The sequence below is a fragment of the Typopeltis vanoorti genome, chromosome 18 (genome assembly GCF_054136105.1).
Source record: "Typopeltis vanoorti isolate ZY-2024b chromosome 18, IOZ_Tvanoo_1.0, whole genome shotgun sequence".
Classification (NCBI taxonomy): domain Eukaryota; kingdom Metazoa; phylum Arthropoda; class Arachnida; order Uropygi; family Thelyphonidae; genus Typopeltis; species Typopeltis vanoorti.
Genome location: NC_143566.1, coordinates 110,838,248 through 110,864,002, shown reverse-complemented (window position 1 = coordinate 110,864,002; position 25,755 = coordinate 110,838,248). Strand labels below are relative to the sequence as shown.

The following is a 25,755-nucleotide window of genomic DNA, read 5'->3' as shown; positions in this document are numbered from 1 at the left end:
GTCAGATCATCAATTGAATACCCACCCCCCCCTCCCCACTTAATATATCAACCCCATGCATAAGAGGTATCAAGACCTATAACACTACAATGTCATCGTGGGCAAGAGATCTGAGAGAAGAAAGGAATCTGTCAACGTGTTTCTTGAAGAGCTGGTGGTTGTATCAGTTGGAGTAAGGAGGATTTCCAAAGGACAAAGGGTATAACTGACCTGCAAGCATTTGAAAACATCATGCAAGATTTATAACTGGTGCATGTAGATAAGAGTGGTAAAATGTCAGGAGTCTGTGGACATAAGTTTGAGGATAGAGACTGTAAGATACTGTGTGTTTAGATTTTGGGAGCTGAAAGCCAAGTATTTTTTTTTTTTAAATAAAAAATAAAATATTTAGCAATAATTGCTTTATTTTTTTCTGGATTAATTTTTTTTTTTACAAGTTTTTTACAATATTGCTTGTAAAGGTTGTTTGGTTGATTGCGTGGTTTTAAAAACTTATTTTTGTTATAATGCATATTGTATTATACATCTGATTTGAAGAACAATGGCAGGTGACTTCTGTCATTGTTCTGATTGCCATGGATTTTACTACTGCATGTGCAAAATGTATTTGCTTCATAGAATCAAAGAATGTTTTCCCATTTCTGGAAAGAGAATGAAACTGATGAGAAGGTGTGTCAGAAATGTTTCAAGAGAAAGTGCCAGAAGTGTGAGGGAGAATAAGAAGAATGATAGTGGCGAGCTGAATGATGGAATGCAAGAAACTGCAATAGTGAATAGCAAGGTTGGTGTTGCCCATAAGAGTGACAAGAATGAATGAGACAATCGAAAAATGAAGAGAATTGAATGAAGAGATGATAATGAGAGAGCGCACTAAATTGGATCTCCACAGAACAAAATATGACACTGAATGACTGGAATTGCCTGTAAGTACAGTATATTAGAAAATATGAAAGAGTTGCTGGCAGAAGCAATAAGAAAGATAAAGTAAAAGTTGTGAGCCTACTGTGCATGAGGAATGGTGTGGAATTTGTGGATGTGTGGAGTGAGTATGAAGGAAGGATTTACATAAAGCAGATGAGTTTGCATTTGAATGGATTCAGAGTTAGGTGTCTTGAAAAAGTGTTATTCACTGAGTTCTGAAGTGCAGAGACAGGGAAATTAGAATGTTTGGGGGAGGGGGGGGTGAGTACGTCAAGACCTAGAGATAAGTGAATGTGGCTCACTGGGTTCTTAACTTAAGTGGGATAATCAACACAAGACATAAAAGAAGACTGTGGCATGAAGGAATATTGTAGATTTATGTATACTTATCCAGAAGTAATCAGAATAAGGAGAAGGAGTTTTGGGCTTCAGTTAGCTCAACTTGGCCACCAGTTAAAAGCATTAGTGAGATCTGGTTGACTGAGGATGATATCATAGGGATAGAATGCAAAAGGATATAATATTTTTAGAGGACTGAGAGAACAGAATGGAGGGGGGGGGGGGGGAAAGACAGTGATACAGAGGGCAGTTCCTTTGAAGCAAACTTGTGTGAAATAGAAGCTACCAAGATGAGATATATAATTGGATGCCACTATAGGCTGGAGGGGGGACAATATAAGAGAGTATGTAGTGACATGCACTTGTAAATTAGCATGATGAGTGCAGATCAAGTAATTATGGGGGATTCTGACTATGGGGATAGACTGGAAGGAGGAATTGGTCACAGAGAGAGACAAGAAAATGGAATTTACTTGAGAAAGAGAGAGAGATAGAGAACATAATGGAGGGGACAAAGTTTGAGAGTGCTGGATCTGGTCACAGCATCCAAGAATTTAGCAGTAACTAATCTAGCCATGCTGTCTCAACTTGGCAAAAGTGATGGGAGATCACTAGATATGTGGAATTTTCTATTAAGAAGGGATATATGTGGAATTACAAAGCAGGTGATTATGACAAGCTGAGTAGTCAGCTTTCAGCATTGCATGGAAGATGGTCAAGGATGTTTGAAGAAAGCAGTATCATACTGTATACCCAGAGTCAGGATAATAAATCAGGTAGGAGCAGCAAAAGTTTTGAAAGGAACAAAGAAAAAGGTGATCATCTATGCACAGTGATCCACATGCCAATAGGTAGTACAAGACACACAAGAAGGGTGATCTGTGGTAAGAAAGTCCAAAACTAATTATGAGAGGAAGCTAGTTGAGATCAAAAGAAATCCTAAAGAGTTGTTTCACTATGTGGCAAGTAAAAGGAGGAATGGCTACAGAAGCACGACTTTAAAAAGTGCTGTTGGTAGAAAAGTAACAAAAACAAATTAACAGTTGAGTTATTGACTGATCATTTTGGAAGGCTGTACTATCCAGGTGGTGATACTGCAATGCCAGATGTGACACTAATTAATGGGAGAACAGAGGCTGATGAATTCTAGGTGCTAAGGGCACTGCAGAACTTTATAATGTGAACACAGCCACGAGAATTTGCAGGGGAATCAGCACCATGAGTTCTGAGAGGATGTCAAGGGAGTGGAAAGATGGAAAAGTAGTCCCCTCACTGCATAAAGAATGCCCCAAGACGGAAGTAACAAATTATAAGTCGATTAGTGCCTCATGAGTAGTTGTTAAGGTATTGGAGAAATTGGGTACAAGACAGATTTCAGGACTGGATGAATAGGAATATGATACATTATAAGGGGTAAAATGGTTTTGTGAAGGATAGGGTCTTTAGTAATCTGCTTATGTTTTGTGATGGATAAACTGACAATGGAGTTGGACAAGAGAAATGGCTATTCAGTAATATTGAAGCAAATGGGGATGGATGTGAATCTGATAATTTTGGATTAAAAGGTGACTGATGGATAGGTCAAAGAGTGGTTTATGAAGGAGTTGAGTCCAGGAGAAGGCAGATGACCAGTGGTGTACCATAGGGCTAAGTACTTGGTCCTCTATTGTTTAATTTATACAACAAAGATACAGGAAATGATCTGAAGGGAAATATTCAGTTGTTTGCTGATGATGCAAAGCTGGAAAGCTATAGTAAATGAAGGTGATGTAGAGATCTTGCAGGATCAATTAACTAGACTAGTGGTATGGACAAATGTAAAGGGATGCTAGTTTACCATGGCCAAGTGTAACATGATGCACCTTGGGAAGAAAAGATCACAAGCTGTGTATTATACTATATATTGATGGAAATGAAATGAAGGAAATTGATGAGGCCCAAGACTTGAAGGGTGATTGTGGACAGGGAGTTTAAGTTTAGAGGGCATATTGCAAAAATAGCCACATCACCTCAAGTTAGGTAGCTGAAGTACACACCGATAAGGTGGGACCACATCGGGATTATCTGGTCACCTGAATTCCATGGGGATTAAGTGGCGGAGCGGATCCAGAAGCAAGCAACACAGGTTCTGACAGGTCTATAGAATACTCCCTGAGGGCTTTAAAAACTAGTTGATAGGTGAAAAAGAAGGAACATGACAGAAGCTTATAAGTTATTAAAAGTTTTGTAGGATTAACACCGAAAACATTTTCAGTACATGACAGGAAGGAAGAGAATGAGGGATCATCCCTGGAAATTGTGTAAGAGTGGTTAGCAAGGGTAAGACTAGATTTTTTGCTTAGAGGGTGAGTGGTGAACAGGTGGAATGGGCTCCCAGAGGGTGGTTATGAATGCTTTATCAGGAAATGATGAAGAAGAATAAAGAGAGGTATTAATAATGTGCAAATAATTAGGCTCTGTGAGTCGTCTGACTTGGAGATATCTATAAAATAACAATAATTACTTTTGAATGATATGAGTAAAGAGGATGAGAAATTGGATAAGCGAGTCTGGAATTAAACTATTCTTTTCTTTGTAAAAATTAAAAATAATCAATAAAATAAAATTTTATAACTAAGAAATTTGATTGATTTCTCTTCAAAATTCAAAATCACAAAAGATAAAGTTGCTGCTTTACATAACTGTTCTTTTCCAATTAATCTTGAATGCAAATAGATATATCTGAAGCACATGCTATAATATATTCTATAGTTATGCAGTTCATTCTCATTTTGTATACTGTATCACAATACAAAATCATGTCAGTTTAAACAGTTTATACCTTTTCAGATCTCTTCAGGATTCAATTACCTGAGAAAATTTATCACCATCATCAACAAAAGCTAAAAGTAGTGCAAGATTTCTTGTTGCAGATTCACGAACAATTTCTTCTTTGTCTTCTTTAAGCATCTGCTGAAGCATAGATAGGACAAGAGAGCTGCACATTTCACTCTAAGAAAAAGTAGAAATGGAACAATTGTACACTTGCATTATTATTACGTATTATTCATACCAAGCAATTAATGTATAATTTGAACTTATTTCCATTGTAAAGAGAAGAAAGTTTGGCAGTGTTTTAGAGATTGACTACAGGAAAATTCAGACCATCATTCAAACATTTTCTGAACCACCAATTCTTCTACTTTAAGTGCTATTTCCTAACGTAGTTCTGCTACCACTTTTGCAAATTTATAACTGTCTTTAGTGGCTCTGATTAAGAGCAATGTGTTCAGTTTAGTCCAGTTGTTTATATTGTCTAGCCGTTATATGTTTTTCCTTCTTCCAGGTTTTCTCTTTCCATCGATTTTACCTACCTGGAGAATGTTATATTTATGGTTTCTCATTAGATGCCCTAAGTAGGCAATTTTTCGTCTTTTCGCAATTTTGATTAATTCTTGATTTTTATTTATTCTCCTCAGCACTTCTCCATTCTTCACCTTTTCTGTCCATGGGATCTTGAGCATCGTTCTACATATCCACATTTCAAATGCTTCCAGTTTTTTTTTTTATTGTATTTGCCTTTTAATGTCCACGATTTAATTCCATATAGTAAACTTGACTATACGTTAAGTTTACTTCACACCATTTGTACTCAAATTTCAATGTTTAAGTCATTGTTACATAAACTGGGTTTCATGTTGATAAAGATCTGTCTTGCAATTTCACTTCTTGATTTTGACTCCATTTCAGAGTCTGAACTTTCATTTAGCCAGGATCCCAGGTATTTGAATTTTTTCACTTGTTCAATTTTATTTCCATTTAAAATTAAGTCAGCTGTTATCGAAGGGTTGTTGCTTATTATCATGTTTGTGTGTGTGTGTGTGTGTGTGTGTGTGTGTGTGTGTGTGTGTGTGTGTGTGTGTGTGTGTGTGTGTGTGTGTGTGTGTGTGTTAAAATTTTTAGACTCATTTCTTTGTTGACACATTCTAGGAGCAATTGAAGAGCTTGAATATGTGGTGTAATTAAAGCAGTATCATCTGCATAGAGCAAGTTATTATTAATTGGCCGTTTATGATCACTTAAGGCCTTGAGAAATATGACTTCTGAGTAGATGTTAAACAGAAGTAGAGTCATCTACTTCTGTTTAACATCTACTCAGAAGTCATCCTTTAAGTTAAGTGAGTCATCCTTGTCTCACTCCTCTTTCAATTTTGATATTGCTTGTCCTGATGTATGATGTTAGGATAGATGTAGTCTGGCCCCAGTAGAGATTTTTAATTATTATAACATGCTTATCAACTAGGCCTAGTTGTTCTAAGAGGTTTATGAGCTGGACTTAATCAAAAGCTATTTTTTTCTTGAGATCAAATGTGACTTGTGTTTCCTGAGTCCATAGAGATATGTATTTGCAGAAAGAATGTATTTCTGCATCTCAACACTGATATCATTTTAACAATTAACTTCTGATCCCAAATATGTAAAGCTACATACATATGCAATTTTAAATTTATAGAAACCAATTTCAATTTGAGAAGAATAGCCGTCACAAATTTTTCTTGGTTAATCTGAAGCTGCATCTTCTTTGTTGCCTTTTCTAAACTGATAAAAGTTTATTTCAATGGTTTTTTGCATTCCTTTATTGATATCATCTACATATGTAAGAATTTTTATCGCCTTGTAGAAGATACTTCCCCTTGTGATCAATATCAACATTTCTCAAGACATTTTCAAGTGCTTTATTAAGCAATAATCATGCTAAGGCATCCTCCTGTCAAACACCATTTTTTATATGTATTGCATCAGCCAACATGTTCTGAATTTTAATCTGGCATCAAGTGTTTCTCATTGCAGCTTAACTAAGACAATAAGCCTTCATGGCATTTGCAATTCCTCCATTCCAATAAATTACATTTGTCTATGCTATCATATGCAGCTCTAAGATCTATGAAGGGATGGAATGTTTCAATTCCAAATTCATTGTATTTTTCAAGTATTTGGCATATAATGAAAAGCTGGTCATTTGTAGATCTTCCTTGATGGAATCCATATAGATAATCACCAATAACATTCTCTATATAGGAGTAAAATCTCTTGAATAGAATGTTGGAGAAAAATTTGTAGGTAGTACAAAATAAATCGATTCCTCTATAGTTAGAGCAGATTGTTACATCATTTTTCTTATGGATAAGGCATATGGTGTGATTCCACCTGTGTGGGACTGTTTAATCTAGATTTTGGTAATAAGTTAACAATATTCTGTCATATTCAGTAGCTGAATTTTTAATTAATTCTGCTTGTATCATATCTATTCCTGGGGAGTGGGGGGGGTTATGTTTGTAAATGTTGCAATAGCCACTTCCACTTCAGCAACTATTGGTATTGGTTCAACTGCTTCTAAATCTTCTATTTGGCTCTATTTTATCCATGTCACCCAACATAAGATATATTAGTATTCAACAGTTCATCAGAATTCTCTACCCATCATTCTAGTATCATTTCATTCAACTCAGGATTTTGCCCTCCTTATCTCTATATAACAAAGTTATGGGAAAGGTAGCAAAATACAGAAATTTCAGTTAAGAAGGGGTATATGTGGAACTACAAGGCAGATGATTATGACAAGCCTAGGAGGAAGCTCAAAGCAGCACAGTGGCATAAAGTTCTGCAAGGGAAGGATATTCACAGTACATGGAGGATTCAAGAGGTATTTGGAAGAAGCAATATCTTACTATATATCCAAGTGTCAGGAGAGTAAATCAGGTACGAGATAGATACATGAGAACATTATTAAGCATGAAAAAAAAAAAAATGTCGTGGAGGGTATATAGTGAAAGATGACTGGTATGGTAAGGAAAGCAAAATCAGATTATGAGAAGAAATTAGCCAAGCAAGTAAGGAAATGGCAGTTTCTTTTTTTTGGTTTTTAGCAAGTAAGAGGAAGAATGATCACAGATGGATAATTAATAAGTGCAGATGGTAGAGAGGAAACAGAGACAGACAAAACTGTGCTACTGAGTGACCATTTTGCAAGGTTATATCATCCAGGTGAAGATATTGTTATGGCAGAGGTAACAGGTACTGATGTGAGAACAGAAGTTGAATTGTAGGTACTTAGGATGTTACAGAATCTGAATGCAAATACAGCTGTGGGATTGGATGGGATATCAGCTTGCATTTTTAATAGAATAGGCAAGGGAATTGTTGATGCCTTTTGACTAAGCTATCCAAGTCCCAAGAAAGTGGAAAGAGGACAAAATTTCTTTACATGAAGAAGGATCTAAGTCTGTGATAACAAATTATTGGTAAAAGCTGGAAACGTTGGTCAAATAGAGAATTCAAGAATGGATGGATAGAATAAAATACACTATGAGGGTCAGCATGGCTTTGTGAAGGATCAGTCATGCCTTAGTAATCTACTAACTTTTTATAATAAAGTGACAGCTGAGTTAGATAAAGGGAATGGCTACACAATGATACTGCTGGATTTTGCAAGTAATCTGACATAGTAATACGTGGAACTCTATTACACAAACTGCTACAAATGAGGACAGATACCAAAAAGTAACATATGGAGGAGTAGAATTCAGGAGTAGGAGGATGAGGGTGACTAGTGATGTGCCATAAGGCTCTGTGCTTGGACCACTGTTTTTTAATCATCATCAAATTCCTGATATATACCCTCAAGGGGTGTACACGATATGATAGTACTACATGAAAAATTTACATCATTACTAATTTCCTCTCTACAATTTTGTTACATATCAGTCTGTTATCTGTCAAGACTCCAATATTATCAGATCTTATATTTGTCTTCTAAGGCACTTTTTACTGTATCAATCCACCTATATCTTGGTCTTCCTCTGGGTCTTTTTCCTACCAACCTGGCAGAGAACACTTGTTTTACCAATCTTTCCTCTCCCATTCTGTTTAAGTGACCATATCACCTGAGATTAGCTCTGCTATTGCATTCCTGGATGTTGACAATGTCAAGTTCTTTCCTAATATCTTCATTTTTAATATGATATTGCTATTGATGCCATCTGTTCATGCCTCTAATCTTTCTCATATCTACGGTCTCTAGTCTTTGGTCAAGTGTTTTACTTTTGACCCAGCCTCAGATCCATAAGTTAAAATTGGTTTGAACACTGTCTTGTATACAGCTAATTTAGTGTTTTAGCTAATTTCTCTCTTATTCCATATAAATTTATTCAACTGACTACCTACCATATACCAGCTTTGTTGATTCTTTTGTCTATTTCCATATTTAATTTACCATCTTCACCAAAAATGTGTCTAAGTAGCTGAAAAGTTTTACTTGTTCTATAGGTTCTCCATTCATAATGCAGTTGATATTTTCATGTTTCTGCCTATTTTCATTGTCTTTGTTTTTTTAATGCTGACCATATCTAATTCATACCATATCTATTACAGCAGTTATTCAATTTAGTCAGGGAATCTTGCAGACTTGTAGCAGATTTAATTAGAAGTATAACACCATCTGCATAAAGCAAAGGGCTGAGATGAACACCTCCAATTTTGATATCAGGTTTAATACCACTTTCCTTCATAATGTGATCCACACAGATAATGAATAAGAGAGGGGATAATGTACATCCTTCTCTGACACCAGATTTAACATTAAACCATCTTCTTGTACTTCCTTCAATTCTAACTGCTGACTTACAACTCAAATAAAGACTAAGTATTGCTTGATATAATGCCCCATTAACACCATATAACTGTAGCTTTTGGAATAGCTTCTCTCTTGGCACCTTGTCATATGTCTTTTTCATATCTACAAAACTTAAATACAGATCTTTGTTATATTCCCATGATTTCTCAACTATTATTTTATTGGTTTTAGCTACAGATGCTTCCAAAGAGGGAAATTTATTTTATGGCCACCCTGTATAAGAGAAAGATGACAGAACAGAGCCAAAGGCACTTCTGCACTGGCAACGAAGCTCAAAGAAAGATCCTCTATAGCAAATAACCCAGAGAGTAAACTTGCTACTCAGTTATAGAGGATGGCAAGGGGACCTAAGGTAAGCAATTTGCTGAGCAGCAATCGATGACAAATATAATTTCAAACGACCTGAAAATGTCAAGAACAATAGCATGTTTCTCCAAACCTTTCCAGGCATATGTCCAGCAATAGTTGCTAAGAGGTTTAAGAGTGGTAGAATCGTACTGATTGACCATCAGTACGATTAACTGGTAAGCCTTTAGGTAATGGATAACTGCTGATGATGACTCCATTATTTTGGAGAGAACTGATGTGAATGCAATCCTTCAGTATTGTAATCCACCAGTAACTGGATGGCAAGCTTTTTTTATCTTCCTTTTTTCTTTGGAATAGGTTAGATAAATGCTTGCTTCCCTACATTTTGATAAGTGACAACTAGTTTTCTGGAATAAATGGAGAGATGCCATCACACAGAAGACAACTTGCATTTAGACCAGAAGACAACTTCACTTTAGTGATTTAGTATTCTTCTGATATTTTTTTTGCCACAGAAACCACAGGAGGTATATGGTGTACTTTATCTGGTATGGTGATATCTGGATGAAAGAGGAAGCATAGGTGAATCAAAGTTGCATCTGATATACTTTGCAAGGGAACAGAAGGTATTACTGCCATTTGGAAAACAGGGATTTGTGCTATTTTATGAAGTTAGATCTCAATTTGCTGATAACCTTTTTGCATAGGTTGTGTATGAAACTGGGATTATTATTGCACGCTACCAAATACAAAGTTTTGCTCATCTTGCCACCCGTAAGTTCAACATCATCATCCAATATATACCCTCAAGGAGTGTACAGGATATGAAAGTACTACATGAAAAATTTACATCATAACTAACTTCCTATCTACAATTTTCCTCCAAATCAGTCTGTTAAATGTCAAGACTCCAATATTATTAGAGCTTATATTTCTGTCTTCTAAGGCACTTTTTACTATCAATCCACTTATATCTTGGTCATCCTCTGGGTCTTTTTCCTGCCAACCTGACAGAAAATACTTGTTTTGCTAATCTTTCTTCTCCAATTCTGTTTAAATGACCATATCACCTGAGATTAGCTCTGCTACTGCATTCCTGGTTGCTGAAAATGTAAAGTTCTTTATTAATATCCGCATTTTTCTTATGACATTACCATTCATGCCATCTGTTCATGCCTCTAATCTTTATCAGGACTTTCATATCTGCGGTCTCTAGTTTTCGATGAAGTGTTTTACTTCTAACCCAGCTATCAGATGCATAAGTTAAAATTGAGTTAAACACTGTCTTGTATACAGCTAATTTCTCTCTTATTCCATATAAATTTATTCAGTTCACTTCCTAACATACCAGCATTGTTGATTCTGTTGTCTATTTCCATATTTAACTTGCCATCTTCACTCAAAATCATGCCTAAGTAGCCGAAATGTTTTACGTGTTTTATAAGTTCTCCATTCACAATGCAGTTGATATTTTCAATGTTTCTGCCTATTTTCACTGTCTTTGTCTTTTTAATGCCGGTATTCGTACCATATCTATTACAACAGTTATTCAATTTAGTCAGGGAATCCTGCAGACTTGTAGCGGATTTATTTTGAAGTATAACATCACTGCATAAAGCAAAGAGCTGAGATGAACATCTCCAATTTTGATATCGGGTTTAATACCACTTTCCTTCAAAATGTGATCCATACAGATAACGAATAAGAGAGGGGATAATGTACATCCTTGTTTGACGCCAGATTTAAGACCAAACCATCTTCCTGTATTTCCTTCAATTCTAACTGCTGACTTACAACTCAAATAAAGACTAAGTACTGCTTCATATAATGCCCCATTAACACCATATAACTGCAGCGACTGGAATAGTTTCTCTCTTGGCACACTTAAGCCTTTTCCAGATCTACAAAACTTAAATACAGATCTTTGTTACATTCCCATGATTTCTCAACTATCTGTCGTAAAGTGAAAATCTAATCCTGACAGCCTCTATTTGGCCTGAATCCAGCTTGTTCTTCCAAGTTTCTATTCCACAATCTTTCTCAACCGTTTCGCAAGTATACTTGATATATCTTACCAGGAACACTCAGTAATGAAATGCCTCTGTAATTCTCACATTCAGTTTTATTATTACCCTTTTTATATATGGGTAATACAAGAGCTCTACTCCAATCATCTGGAATTCATCACTCTGTCCCGGCATTCTGAACTATGCAGTGCAGCTACTGTACGATTTTTATACTTCCATACTTCAGCATTTCTGGTCGAATATCATCTATTCCTGCTGCCTTTCCACATTTCAGGCTTTTGATGGCTTTTTCTACTTCAAGTATGGATATGTATTCCTGACTGCATGCCTGGTCAGTGTTTTTTTTACCACTGTGCTTCATCACTGCTTGTTTCATTTAGCAGTTTTTCAAAATAATTACTCCATACTTCAATGATATCTTTTTCTCCAGTTTTCATGTCACCTTCATCATCTCAGAATATGCTGTCACTTTCTTGATATTTATTTTCTATGTTGTTACCAAAGTTCTCCCATGACTATTGTTTAGCCAGTTTTACACAGTGTTTTCCTTCTTATATTTGTCTCTGTATTCTCTAAGAGCACAAGCTGACTTATTTGCCAGGAACTTTTGATATGCTTTCTTCTTTTCCTCCACTGCCTCTTTAACTTCCTGTGTCCACCATGGAGTTCTGATTTTTCTATCTTTGCACACAACCTCACCACATGCCTCTCTGGCTGAATCAATAAGTGTTTTCTTCAGCGCTTGCCAATGAATCTCCAAAGTTTGGTTGCTATTCTCAAACTCTTAAATTTTCTCTTCAATAATCTTTGTGCATTTTAGTCTACAGTTCACATCTGAGAGCTGCTAACTTTTATTCGCATTAAAACTTTCTTGCGTGTCATTCTTTTCAATATGAAATTCAATTTTATCCTGTTCAAGACTAAATGATGATCACTTCCAATTTCAAATCCTCTGTACACTCTGGTGTCCTGCACCAGTGGACAATCAACAATAACATAGTCAATGACATTTTTCTTATTCCTTGCCTCTTCTCTCAATGTGAATTATTGCACATTATTATGTTGGAACATTGTGTTAGTAATAACCAGTCCATGTCCTGAGCAGAAATTCAACAGGTATTTGCCATTATTATTAGCTTTGCTCTTTTCTCCAAATTTTCCCAAAATATTTTTGTATGTCTGACAATCATTTCCTACTCTGCTATTTAGATCTCTAACAAGGACCAACTTTTCGTTTTTTATTTTATCAGTTGCTTCCTCTAAAGCCACAAAAATTCCTCTACTTCTACTTTAGTAGAACCTTCTGTGGGACCATAGGCACAAATAAGTATCATTGTCTAGTTCTCCATTCTGATATTTGCCCACATCACTGTACTTGAGACTGCCTGCCATTCAAGAAGATTAGCCTCGTATTTAGTGTTGAATACTATATCTACTCCTTTTCCTTGATTGTCATTGACTGAATATAACATTTTGATTTATTGCTCAGAAAGATCTCACCAGTTTTTGTCTTTTTTGTTTCAGTCACCCCTATTATGTCAATCTGGTACTTATCCAATATTTCTCACCTAGCTCCTTTTCTTTGCCATTCAGGCTTCTTATTTTGATAGTACCAATCTTGAACTCTGATAATGCTGAGTTGGGGTAAGTTGTAGGATTTGTTTCAGTAGACGACTTTTCACTGTTTGCCCTGGAAAAAACAAACGGGGGGGGGGGCTGGTTTAACCAGGCGATGCCCCAGCCGACATGAAATTGTCATGTTGTACCATCATTTGAAATTTTGGTTTAATCCAATAAGAATACAATTTTTTCAGCTAAATCCCAAATTGCCAGCTCATCTTCATCCAGGTAGATACCTAACAAGGTGTGCCACGAGAAGGTGAGGATTGGACATTGGGTCAGAAGCCCTGGTCGGTTCTCTGCATTCCTTTGAAGGCTATGTGGATATCTCCTCTCAGTTATATAGCTTTGACCCTTAAGCACCCCATAAGATTGGAATTGTCAAAACTAACAGAGCACATAACATTTGTTCCTCACCATATTTACAGCAAGAGCTTATCACAGTTAAATCATGAATGGAATCAAATGTCTATAACCTATCATATTCAACAGAAAATTGCCTTAAAATTATAAGTTCTGCATTTGGCTGTTCTGAATACTGGTAATTTTACTAGTTCCGGATTCCTCTGTGGGAACAGAGATATATATTTTATCTATTAATGGATCTGGAAGCACATAACCTTGACTTTTTGAGGTACTTATTTTAGATTCTCATGGCATGGGATCATTTCTGGTATGTTTTCTGGAATTTTTTTTATTTTAATCACTCTATTAAAAGCAAAGTAGATTATAGCATTAGGAATAATGTGACCAGGTGGGAAACATAGGTGGCCTGTTGCCTTCTCAGCATAACAGTATTTATAGTTGCAGTACAGTTCCTCTTTGCTTCCTGATACAGAATGTTCTGCTTTTGTTCTTCCACCTTTATCATGCTTGGGATTATAATAGAAGGCCTCTCTTCTGTGTTTTGTTCAAGCTTTCTGTTGTAGCTCATTCATAATAAAGTTTGAAGAAGACCATATTTTTAGCACTTGTAACTGTGCAAAAGATTCAGGATGTAGAAGTACAGTTAGGATCCGTATTTCACTGATTATGTTTTGAGGTGTTAGATGTAAGGATGATATCCTGTTCAATACCATGCCACCATCCCCACCTATGATGATTCTTATAACTATCACCTCTTGATGTTTTAATTCTGAATAAATTTCCTTACCAGGAATAGTTATGATGTCCAATTTTAATATTACTCTGTTCAAGTTCCAAGTGTAGTGTGTATGGTTTTGGTGGTGGTGGGGGAGAACAATGGTTGTACACTCAAAAAGAGAAGAGTTCAGCACCAGAGCTCTCCCAAATATGGAGGCCATCTGACAAGTGATCACTACTCTTGGAAGTGAAACACCAGGAATATATGGACACAATACTGCCACCACAGCATGCCTCGGTGTTATCTTCTCTGACCGCCAGAGAGAGAGAGAGAGACTTACTTGCAATACTTACAGTCAAGCCTAACTAGTTGATTAATCTTGGCTGGCCCATTTAGTGCTGCAATCTTGCCAGAGTAAGAGTCGAAGCCCATGAAATGTTTACAGGTTTCACTGCATAGAAAAGATGGCGTTTGATCTATAATAGTGGTCTAAAAGACAGAATAAAAAAAAAGACCAAGGAGAAGTAGAGTGCAGAATACAGGGAGAAAAGAATAAACAAATGAAAGAAAAGAACTAGTACTATCACTGGGAGGTCTCTTCCAACACAGCCGGCCTGGTTGGCCGAGTGGTAAGCGTATCTGCTTTCCAGCCAAAAGGTTGAGGGTTGAATCCAAGCATGGGCATGGATATTTGAGATTGTCTGTGAAAATACTAATGGTGGTGGGTGGATGCCATTGGTGTAGTTGTGGTTCATTGTAGTTGATCGACTGAGTGGTGGAGACAAAGAGCTGAAACGTGGGTACCCTCCCTTGATGAGTCTTTGGACTCCCTGGAGGTGTCACGTAATAATAATATTCTCACATCTGAAATAGCATTTCTGAATGGTTATACAGTGATTTTTCAATTAACTGACTCTTGGATAAGGGTTAATGTGTCAACTTCTGGTATAGCACCATGCAATTATACCTTTGGTTATCTGAATCTTCAATTGTCCAATCAGAAAAGTTGCTTTCCCACTGTGGTTGGATATCCTGTTATCAGAGGTCCCTATCGAGTATATCTTTTACTTCTTTTAAAATATGTCAAATGATAGAAATAAAGATTTATGAAGATATTTAAGTATTGTTCAAAATCTTCCATTTTAGGTTATATTATGAAATATAATTTTTTTTAAAATTATATTTCATAATATAACCTAGAAAAAGCATTTTGTTATGTTCTGCTGGGTTTATTTATACTTTTTTACAAAATATCTAAAAAATTATGTGAACAGTTTAGAACTAACAATTGTTATCAGGGTTAAAATATATGAAACTTATTCTGGACTTTAAATGAAGTCATATAACTCCATGGGGATCCAGAATAACAAGTTTTACTACATTTCTGCATTGCTAGTTGTTATTATTTGACATGGAGTCCAAAGACTCATCGAGGGTTAACAAAAATTATTTGAGAACAGTATGAAGTTGTGCAATGCCTAAACTCATCCTATTCACTTTCATTCCTCATGTTCAACCAACATCCATAATTAGCTTGAGTGATATACAAAAACTAAAATAAACTATTTGAATTTCACTATTCTATGATTGAAGTATTAATCTTAATAAAACTGTGGACTTTTTGGCCAGAAGTACTGTTGGGGTTCTATAGCCTCAGGCAATCCAGAAAGCTTTATAGAACTAGTTCATCTTCTACTAAACATATTATCAGTGAACCAAACTGATACTTTAGTTCATGTCCAATTATGTTTGACACAACTAGCTAAGGCAAGCAGTTCAGTATAAAATCTCAACAGACCTACCAGTATGGCAGAAATTATAAGATAATTTTGTAAGAAAGTCCCTAGCTGCTAGTGATATGCCCAGCTTGCAAAGTGAGTTGGAATGAAAGTAGCAAAAATAATCATGTGGAGGACTTACTGAAATGCCTAAGATCCTGCTGGTTCCTCATTAATCAATGAGGAAACAGCAGGATTTGGGAAGTAGCAAGAGAGCACTAACAACACTACTGCAGAAGTGATTCCAAATGAAAGAATCCTAAAGGCATGATATTATTGCAGAAGCATTGCCATTAACTCTTTTCTGAGAATAATGTGGATTGGGAATACAGTGGAAACAAGTATCACATGCAATAATTAAAGAAATTTTAGGTAAGAGCATCACACTGCTAGCTACAAAAAATAAAATTCACAAACAATTCACATTAGATTTAGTAGCGCTCTCTCTCTCTCTCTCTCTCTACATCTCCCTCTCCCCTTAAAGTACTTTCATTCTTGCAAGGATATGCAAAGATATCAGAAGTGGAATTCTTTTAATCTTAACTTTTTTCCAGAAAATTGTAGTCAGCCTTAGACATCAATGATAGCCAAATACACCTCAAGTGAAGATTTCTTGAATAATGGGTGATGAGAGTACAACAGACAACTATTACCTTGTTTTTGTTCCTAACATACTACTGACCAAAGCAGTGTAAATTATGGTGTGTGTGTGTGTGTGTAGTTAAAAAGCCTAGATTCTCAGAAGACTTGCTTGTGCCAAATACCAATTACTTGAGGAATTAAATTAAAAAAAAAAAATGTTGAGAATTCAACTTATAAAGGTCTTTCTTCTGCCTACCAATTGTCATGTCATGGAGTTACCAAGAAGTCATACTGGCACCCATCTTTAGTGTAATGTTATAAATATTAATGCTTATTTAATTTAAAATGCCGAAAACTCAGTACTACTTTTGCATAATCTGAGCAAACATTTTTTTTTTCAAAACCTCATCAAAAATACCTATCAAGCTACTGTACTAGTCTGGTTATATTATATGGTTAAAAGCATACAATCAGCAAGTCCTGATGAGGACTGACTGGTAGTGTACAAAGGCAAGCATATTGTTCCATAAATTTACCAGAATCATTACTGGTTATTTTACTGCCTACATTTAAAAAAAAAAAATGGCATAATCTTTTTTTATTGCTGCTTCTGCTTTTAGTGCTTTCATGTTAGAAACATATCTCAGCACTGAGAATATCTTCTCGAAATAGGTGATTACCAGATAAAAATTCACATTTCTGCAACTATTTTTCCTAACAGATTATGTCAGACAATTCACTTCGAACTATATATATAGACAACTACAAAATTAAAACTTTTACTTTAGAATAAACCATATCAAATATACATTTAAGATCTAATTTATCCATAGTAATTATTCATATACTCACAGGGATAAAGGGTGCCAATACCCCACATGACTCTGCAACTAACAATCTTCTTTCTGCATACCGATGATTGATCTAGTGAATAAAATGTCAATTTCGATATTTATAAACTCAGCTTATTGCATAATTCTCTTTAGTACTTATCTATATAAGTGTACAAATATGATTTGTAAAGAGATATCTATTGTTCACTTCAGGGACAATATTACCTAGCAAGGGCACTGACTAATTCTTGAGAATATCGTGTTGCATACACCAATCCCAAATAATAAAAGAAATTCTAAATCACAGATTTAATGAGAAAATTAAATTTTCTTTAAAAAATAATCCTAGTGAAATTATTGAAACTCAAATTACCTGTTCCCAACACTGCGGCAACAATTCATTTTCAATTCTGGTTGGTCCTAAATGTTGAGCAATGGCCACAAATCCAGTAAGAATCATCTGTCTAAAAATTTAAATAATAATAAAAAAAAAATTAAGAAATATATTTTTTTTTATGATCAAATAAACAGCACAGAACTTTGTTCTTAATATACATACACATTTACATCATAAATTTATGTAAGATGGTCACAATATATTAAGTGATCAACAATAAAATTTACCAGTAAATTATATTTTTAGTGAACAGTATACCCAGACTCCAGTTTACATCTCTAAACAGTTAAAAAAAAAAATCAAAATTCTGAGTTTATTTTATATGTTGAAAAAAGTTTATCCTGTTCCCTGTTTATTTTCATTTCACTCTTATTTCTCAACTAATAACTTAATAATTAATATAAATTTTCTTAAAATATTTATTAAAAATTATACTTCAGTTTGGACGGTTGCAGTTTATGATTTGTTAGGAATGTAACCCTACCTCAAATGAGTATGGATGATTCATATGGAACCCCACATAAAATTACTTAGGAGTTCATTCTTAATACTACTTATTCTGAAGATTAGATCCAGGAAAAACTTCTCTACTATACAGGTGCAGATTTAAATCAGAGAGAGATTGTTTTTTAAAATCAATCTCAGTCCTACATTTCCCAACTTAACTATTACTGAGTTAAACTACCTGAACTCAAGGTTATTATGAGGACATCAGCCCAAGATGACAGATAATCTTCTTGTCCGATGAAATGTTGAATACTCAGCTTACTGGATACACAGTATACTCAGATATTTCGTATCCTTGCTTGCCGATCAAAGCATAATATTAACCTGGAATGGATACTCAGATGCTGATCATCACTCATTTTTTAAATTATTAGCCAGTATTTAATCTTGATCATCAAGGCATAAGCAAAGATATGATGTGCACAACTGCAGGAAGACAACCACAAACTGCATTCAAAATGACACGATCTTACTCGGCTACACACAATGTGGGCACAATGAGAAGATCTTGTTTGTTTAGCTCAGTGCTTCCCAAACTGTGGGCCGTGGCCCCCTTCGGGGCCATAGGTTTTGTTGAGGGGGGTGGCATGAAATAATGAAAACAAATTAAATGTTTTAAGACTAAGTAGATTTTTTTATTTTAAATTAATTTTTATTATTTATTATTTCTTTTTTGTTATTTTTTATATTTTAATGGGAAAAAAATCACACATTGGTGTTGGTTCACAAATTTTGCTTCCTGCATATTTTGGCGCTTAATGAATATTAATAAACATATGCTTATTCATATAAGTTTCATTTCAAAGCAGAAATCTAAGAATTACAGTTTCAAATATCTCACCTGATATTGATTTTTGTGTAGCAGTATTAAAACACATCCATCACATTAAATTGTTATTAAACTTTTATGTTTTTCATTCTTTCTTTATTACTAATCGTTTTACGTTTCAAGTGCTTGTACTGCAAATGTACAATAACAATATATCTATCTATATAAAAATATAAGATAATGTGCCATGTCAAATGTGTATGTAAGATGCTAAAAATGTAATATTTGCATTTGATTTTTGCAATATTTGCTGTGTACATTTTGTATTGAATATAAATACAGTAAATATTATAATAATATATGTCTATATTATGATTTTTTTCGAGGGGGAGGGGTGGAACGTAAAATATTTTAATTTTTCCAAAGCGGGCCCTGACATCCAGAAGTTTGGGAAGTACTGATTTAGCTGATGGTCTCCGAGATTTTTGGTAGATAGAAGCAGTGAAATATATTTGCATTAGGCAAATTTATGTTGAGCTATGGCAAATTCCAAAAAAAACAGTCTCTCAAATTTGTATTTACAACCTGTATAGCAGGATTTTTTCTACAATGATCTGATGACCTATGTGACTGATATGGGATACAACCTTAAGGCAACTGTAATGTAGATGTGGAACATATTTTCCATGTTCATCATCATCATCAAATTCCTGCCATGTACCCTCAAGGGGTGTACAGGATATGACAGTACTACATGAAAAAATTACATCATTACTAACTTCCTATCTATAATTTTCCCCCAAATCAGTCTGTTACTTGTCAAGACTCCAACATTATCAGATCTTATATTTCTATCGTCTAAAGCACTTTGTACCGTATCAATCCACCTATATCTTGGTCTTCCTCTGGGTTGTTTTCCTGCCAACCTGGCAGAGAACACTTGTTTTGCTAATCTTTCCTCTCCCATTCTATTTAAGTGACCATACCACCTGAGATTAGCCCTGCTAACGCATTCCTGGATGCTGGCAATGTCAAGTTCTTTCCTAATATCCTCGTTTTTAATATGATATTGCCATTGATGCCATCTGTTCACGCCTCTAATCTTTCTCAGGACTCTCATATCTGCGGTCTCTAGTCTTTGGTCAAGTGTTTTACTTCTGACCCAGCTCTCAGATCCATAAGTTAAAACTGGTTTGAACACTGTCTTGTATACAGCTAATTTAGTGTTCCGACTAATTTCTCTCTTATTCCATATGAATTTATTCAATTGACTTCCCACCATACCAGCTTTGCTGATTCTGTTGTCTATTTCTATATTTAATTTACCATCTTCAGTAAAAATCGTGCCTAAGTAGCTGAAATGTTTTACTTGTTCCACAGGTTCTCCATTCACAACACAGTTGACATTTTCAGTGATTCTGCCTATTTTCATTGTCTTTGTCTTTTTATTGCTGACCTTCATACCATATCTATTACAACAGCTATTCAATTTAGTCAGAGAATCTTGCAGACTTGTAGCGGATTTATTTAGAAGTATAACATCATCCGCATAAAGCAAAGAGCTGACATTGACATCTCCAATTTTGATATCAGGTTTAATACCACTTTCCTTCATGTGATCCATATAGATAATGAATAACAGAGGGGATAATGTACATCCTTGTCTCACACCAGATTTAACATTAAACCATCTTCCTGTACTTCCTTCAATTCTAACTGCTGACTTACAACTCAAATAAAGACTAAGTATTGCTTGATATAATGCCCCATTGACACCATATAACTGCAGCGTATTGAATAGCTTCTCTCTTGGCACCTTGTCGTATGCCTTTTCCAAATCGACAAAACTTAAATACAGATCTTTGTTATATTCCCATGCTTTCTCGACTATTTGTCGTAAAGTGAAGATCTGATCCTGACAGCCTCTATTTGGCCTGAATCCAGCTTTTTCTTCCACAATTCTTTTCAACCGTTTCTCAAGTATACTTGCATAGATCTTGCCAGGAACACTCAGTAGGGAAATATCTCTGTAATTCTCACATTCAGTTTTATTTCCCTTTTTATATATGGGTACTATGAGAGCTCTACTCCAATCATCGGGAATTCGCCCCTCTGTCCAGGCTTTCTGAACTATGAAGTGCAGCCACTGTAAGACTCTTATTCCACCATACTTCAGCATTTCTGGTCGAATATCATCTACTCCTGCTGCCTTTCCACATTTCAAGCCTTTGTTGGCTTTTTCTACTTCAAGTATGGATATGTAATTCTGACTGCATGCCTGGTAACTGTTTTTTATCACTGTGCTGTCATCACTGCTTGTTTCATTTAGCAGTTTTTCTAAGTAATTACTCCATACTTCAAGGATATCTTTTTCTCCTGTTTTCATGTCACCTTTATCATCTCTAATTCCTTTTACAGCACTCTTTCCTCCATTCCTAAGCTTCTTCAACAACCTCCAGAATATTTTGCCACCTTCTTGATATTTATTTTTTATATTCTTGCCAAAGTCCTCCCATGACTTTTGTTTAGCTAGTTTTACACACTGTTTAGCTTTCTTACATTTGTCTCTGTATTCTGTAAGAGTAAAAGCTGACTTATTTACGGAACTTTCGATATGCTTTCTTCTTTTTCTTCACTGCCTGTTTAACTTCCTGTGTCCACCAGGGAGTTCTGATTTTTTTATCCTTGCACACAACCTCACCACATGCCTCTCTGGCAGAATCAATCAATGTTTTCTTCAGAGTTTGCCACTGAATCTCCAAGGTTTGATTCCTGTTCTCAAACTATTTTCATTTTCTTTTCAATAATCTTTCTGTATTTTAGTCTACAGTTCACATCTGAGAGCTGCTCAACTTTTATTCACTTTAAAACTTTCTTACATGTTATTCTTTTCAATATGAAATTCAATTTTATCCTGCTCAAGACTAAATAGTGATCGCTTCCAATTTCAAATTCTCTGTACACTCTGGTGTCCTGCACCAGGGAGAAAACATCACTATCAACAATAACATAGTCAATGAGACTTTTCTTATTCCTAGCCTCTTCTCTCCATGTGAATTTGCATTTTTATGTTGGAACATGGTGTTAGTAATAACCAGTCCATGTGCTGAGCAGAAATCCAACAGATATTTGCCATTATTATTAGCTTTGCTCTTTTCTCCAAATTTTCCCAAAATATTTTTGTATGTCTCACAATCATTTCCTACTCTGATATTTAGATCCCCAACAAGGACCAACTTTTCCTTTTTCATTGTGTCAGTTGCTTTTTCTAAAGCCTCAAAAAATTCCTCCACTTCTACCTTAGTAGAACCTTCTGTGGGACCATAGGCACAAATAAGTCTCATTGTCCAGTTCCCCATTCTCATATTTGCCCACATTACTCTACTTGAGACTGACTGCCATTCAAGAAGATTAGCCTCGTATTTTGTGTTGAATACTATGGCTACTCCTTTTCATTGATTGTCATTGCCTGAATATAACATTTTGTATTTATTGCTCAGAAAGATCTCACCAGTTTTGGTCTTTTTTGTTTCAATCACCCCTATTATGTCGATCTGGTACTTATCTAATTCCTCAGCTAGCTCCATTTCTTTGCCATTCAGGCTTCTTACGTTGATAGTACCAATCTTTAACTCTGGTGATGTTGAGTTGGGGTTTGTTTTCAGATTTGTTCCAGTAGCTGACTTTTTGCCCTGGTTCCCTGCAGAAAACAACAGGGGCCTTGTTTAACCAGGCGACGCCCCAGCCGGCATGAAATTTTGTCATGTTGTACCATCATTTTTTATTTTGGTTTAACCAATAAGAATACAATTTGGTTGGCTAAATCCCAAATTGCCAGCCCATCCTCATTCATTCAGTATCAAAGTAGATACCCAACAGGGTGCACCACGAGAAGGTGAGGATTGGACATTAGGTCAGAAGCCCTGGTCGGTTCTCTGCATTCCTTTAAAGGCTATGTGGAGGTCTCCTCTCAGTTATACAGCTTTGACCTTTAAGCACCCCTCCATGTTCATCTAGTATGACCAAAATATGTCAGTTTGCAAAATCAAAGAATACTGTATAAACTAAAACGTTGGAGAGAATAATTTGTTCAACAGATAAGGATAGCAAAGTTTTGGTAAGGAAGTCTAATTTTTATATCTTAACGTGAGATTTTTTTCTGAATTACCTTAGATGTAAGGGTTGTTTTTATTTGTGTATGTCTGTGTGTGTGTGAGTGAGAGAGAGATCTGAGTTTTAGGGTGGATTTGGTATGGTCTGAGCAGATGTTTCCAGCTCTATGTGCTAGTGTTAACACCACCATCCTGTTGAGTGGGATGATATAAAAGTAACGTACATGTCTAACAATGTGCATAGGTTTCCTGCAGAAAGGAAAAAAGAGCCAATGGGTGACCAAGTAATTGAGTATCAAAGGAAGGCCAGACAATTTTTGTCTTTTTATGGCTATGCTATGTTAATGACACATTATTCATCATTTCTCCTCATGGCCTGGATATGTAAGAAATGTTTTTAGCAAAACCAATGAAAAAAAGAATGCAAAGAATGAAAAACTAATTTTTAAAATGGTAACTGTATCTATATATGTAACTGTATACAAGATACATATATAGCTGTTTTCATGAATACAAAGTAATTCTTTATTAAAAAAAATAATAAATAATAATTTATATATATATATATATATAGACACACACACACACACACTAGGGGGCTCTTCCCCCTGGCACCCAACCCTCCCGTGTTCTGGAGTGGTATAGTTCTCTATAACTCTCTATGCAACTCACCAGAGTGAGCTGCATAGAGAGTGTTGCTGTCAGTCAGCACCAGGATATGGAATAGAGAAGAAATGCATATTTTGACAGTGTAAAGATTTTAACAGTGACTGCTAAGTAGCGTACTGTTGCTTAAAACAGGTGTGTCTTAATTTTTTTAGTAAAAAGTGTTATAAACAGTGTAGTGATTTAATTTTTTCGTTTGTTTTTTATAAGGCCCCTGTCAAGATACCAAGGAAAGATCTAACGTTAGCAGATAAAATTGCCTTACTTGACAAAATAAAAAGCCAACCGTCTAACACAGTCATCATTAGCTGGTAGAGATAACGTCTTCCAAAATCTACACTCACACATTTGTTAGGCCAGCAGTACAAATTGCAAGAAGAATGGGCATCGTGCAATGGACAACAGGAAAAATCACAAAAACGGAAGCGAGAAGGAAAGTATCCAGACATTGAGGAGACTCTCAATCAATGGTTCTCTATTGTAACTGGACGAGGCGTACATGATAATGGTCAAATGTTAAAAACCAAATCAGAATAGTTAGAAAGATGGGCAATGTGAGTTTTAAAGGTACAGATGGTTGATTATTGCAATGGAAAACTAGACATGAAATAAAAGTTAAGAAGGCACACGGTGAGAAGGACAGTGCTGAACTGTGAGCACTGAACAGTAGAAATAAACTATCCGAATTGCTGCATAAGTTTAGTCCTGATGAAACAAGTCTGTTTTACAGTGCCACACCAGACAGTGTGGCACAGTAAATCAAAGCTTTAAAGGGCTTAGAATGGACGGTTTGCCAGTATTATGCCAACAAGAATGCATGGATGACTTCTGTTATTTTTCAGGTATGGCTAATGAGTTGGAATGCAGAATTGCAATGAAATTCAAGAAAAATTCTTCTGCTTCTGGACAACTATGTGGCACATCTTCAATTAGATTGTTTGAAAAACAATATCTTGAATTTCTTCTGCTAACACCACATCACTGGACATGGAATCATAAAAAATTTGAAGACTATTGTGGAAGGTTGTTACACTGCATCCTTGAAACAATTAAAGAAAATCTACTGATGTCATCTTCAATGGCCAAAGAAATCAGTGCAAAGGTTACCATTTTACAGGCAATACAATTTTGCAGATAGTTGGTGAAAAATAAGCAGCAATACAACTCAAAACTGCTTTGTTCACTGTGGTTTTAAGAATTGTGACCATGAAATGTCAGATATGACTGATAATGAAAATGAAATCATTTTGGAACTGCAACACATCAGAAACTACGAATAGTTTTTATACATCGACAATAACCTTCAATGTTACTATGAAAATGTAGATTGTGAGGATGCAATTGTCGAACAAATTGCAACACCAAAGACAAGGAAAGTAATGAGGATGACACACACGAACATGAGTGACTAACTAGGAAGTTATGCAAGAAGGGAATGAAGGGAGTCCTTTATCTGAATTAGACACCTGTGCTGATTTTGTTTGGTTGCAGTCTAGAAAGGGAACACATCAGGGTATACTCAATAAATTTCTCCAAAATAATTGTTACGGAAAATATCCTTCTTTGATAGATACCTACTTATAATTAACCTTTTTTTTTTTTTTAAAGGGATAATGACACGTGTAAGTTTGGTTTTTTTCAAATAAAAACATGGTTAATGTTATTAATTAATTTAAGGAAATTACAACGTACACTAGAATATAATTAAATAAACTTTAATATATATTTCCAATATTTTGGCAACGCATCATGTTGCCATCATCTAAATAACTTAAAATAAAGACGTGCACGCAGGCACTACACACAGTAAATGAGGAGTGAAGTGAGGAAGCTAATATTTTTCCTAAAAGTCCTGATGGTGCCCCCTAGCGGGCTATGTAGATATTCTTGGCCGTTGGGCTGAAGGTCTCCTGATGTAAGTCTCCCAAATTTTGGGTAGTCTCATGCAACCAAATTTGTTGGGGTTTGGCATGTTTCTTAGGGCTGAGGCTGATTCCATGAAAAGTTTTTCAAATTTGAACTTGCTACAGTGTATTATTGTGGCTTTCTTCAATCGTATTCTGTGGTGTGTATCGAGAGCATGGTCTGCAACACCAGAGTGGCTATACTGGTGAAAATGGATGTAGTCTTTGTATTCTG

At 35.5% G+C, this 25,755-nt stretch overlaps 1 protein-coding gene across 1 annotated transcript in view; it reads right to left on the bottom strand.

Annotated features, from left to right (window-relative positions):
- The window catches only part of LOC150097072 (RAB11-binding protein RELCH homolog), a 445,830-nt gene that overhangs the window by 190,367 nt on the left and 229,708 nt on the right, over positions 1-25,755 (bottom strand). Inside the window, exons 8-10 of the mRNA XM_090408119.1 lie at positions 17,539-17,629; positions 17,185-17,256; positions 4,111-4,251 (exon numbers count right to left, since the gene is read on the bottom strand). Coding sequence (XP_090264245.1) covers positions 4,111-4,251; positions 17,185-17,256; positions 17,539-17,629 — 304 coding nt within the window. The remainder of the gene's footprint in view (positions 1-4,110; positions 4,252-17,184; positions 17,257-17,538; positions 17,630-25,755) is intronic.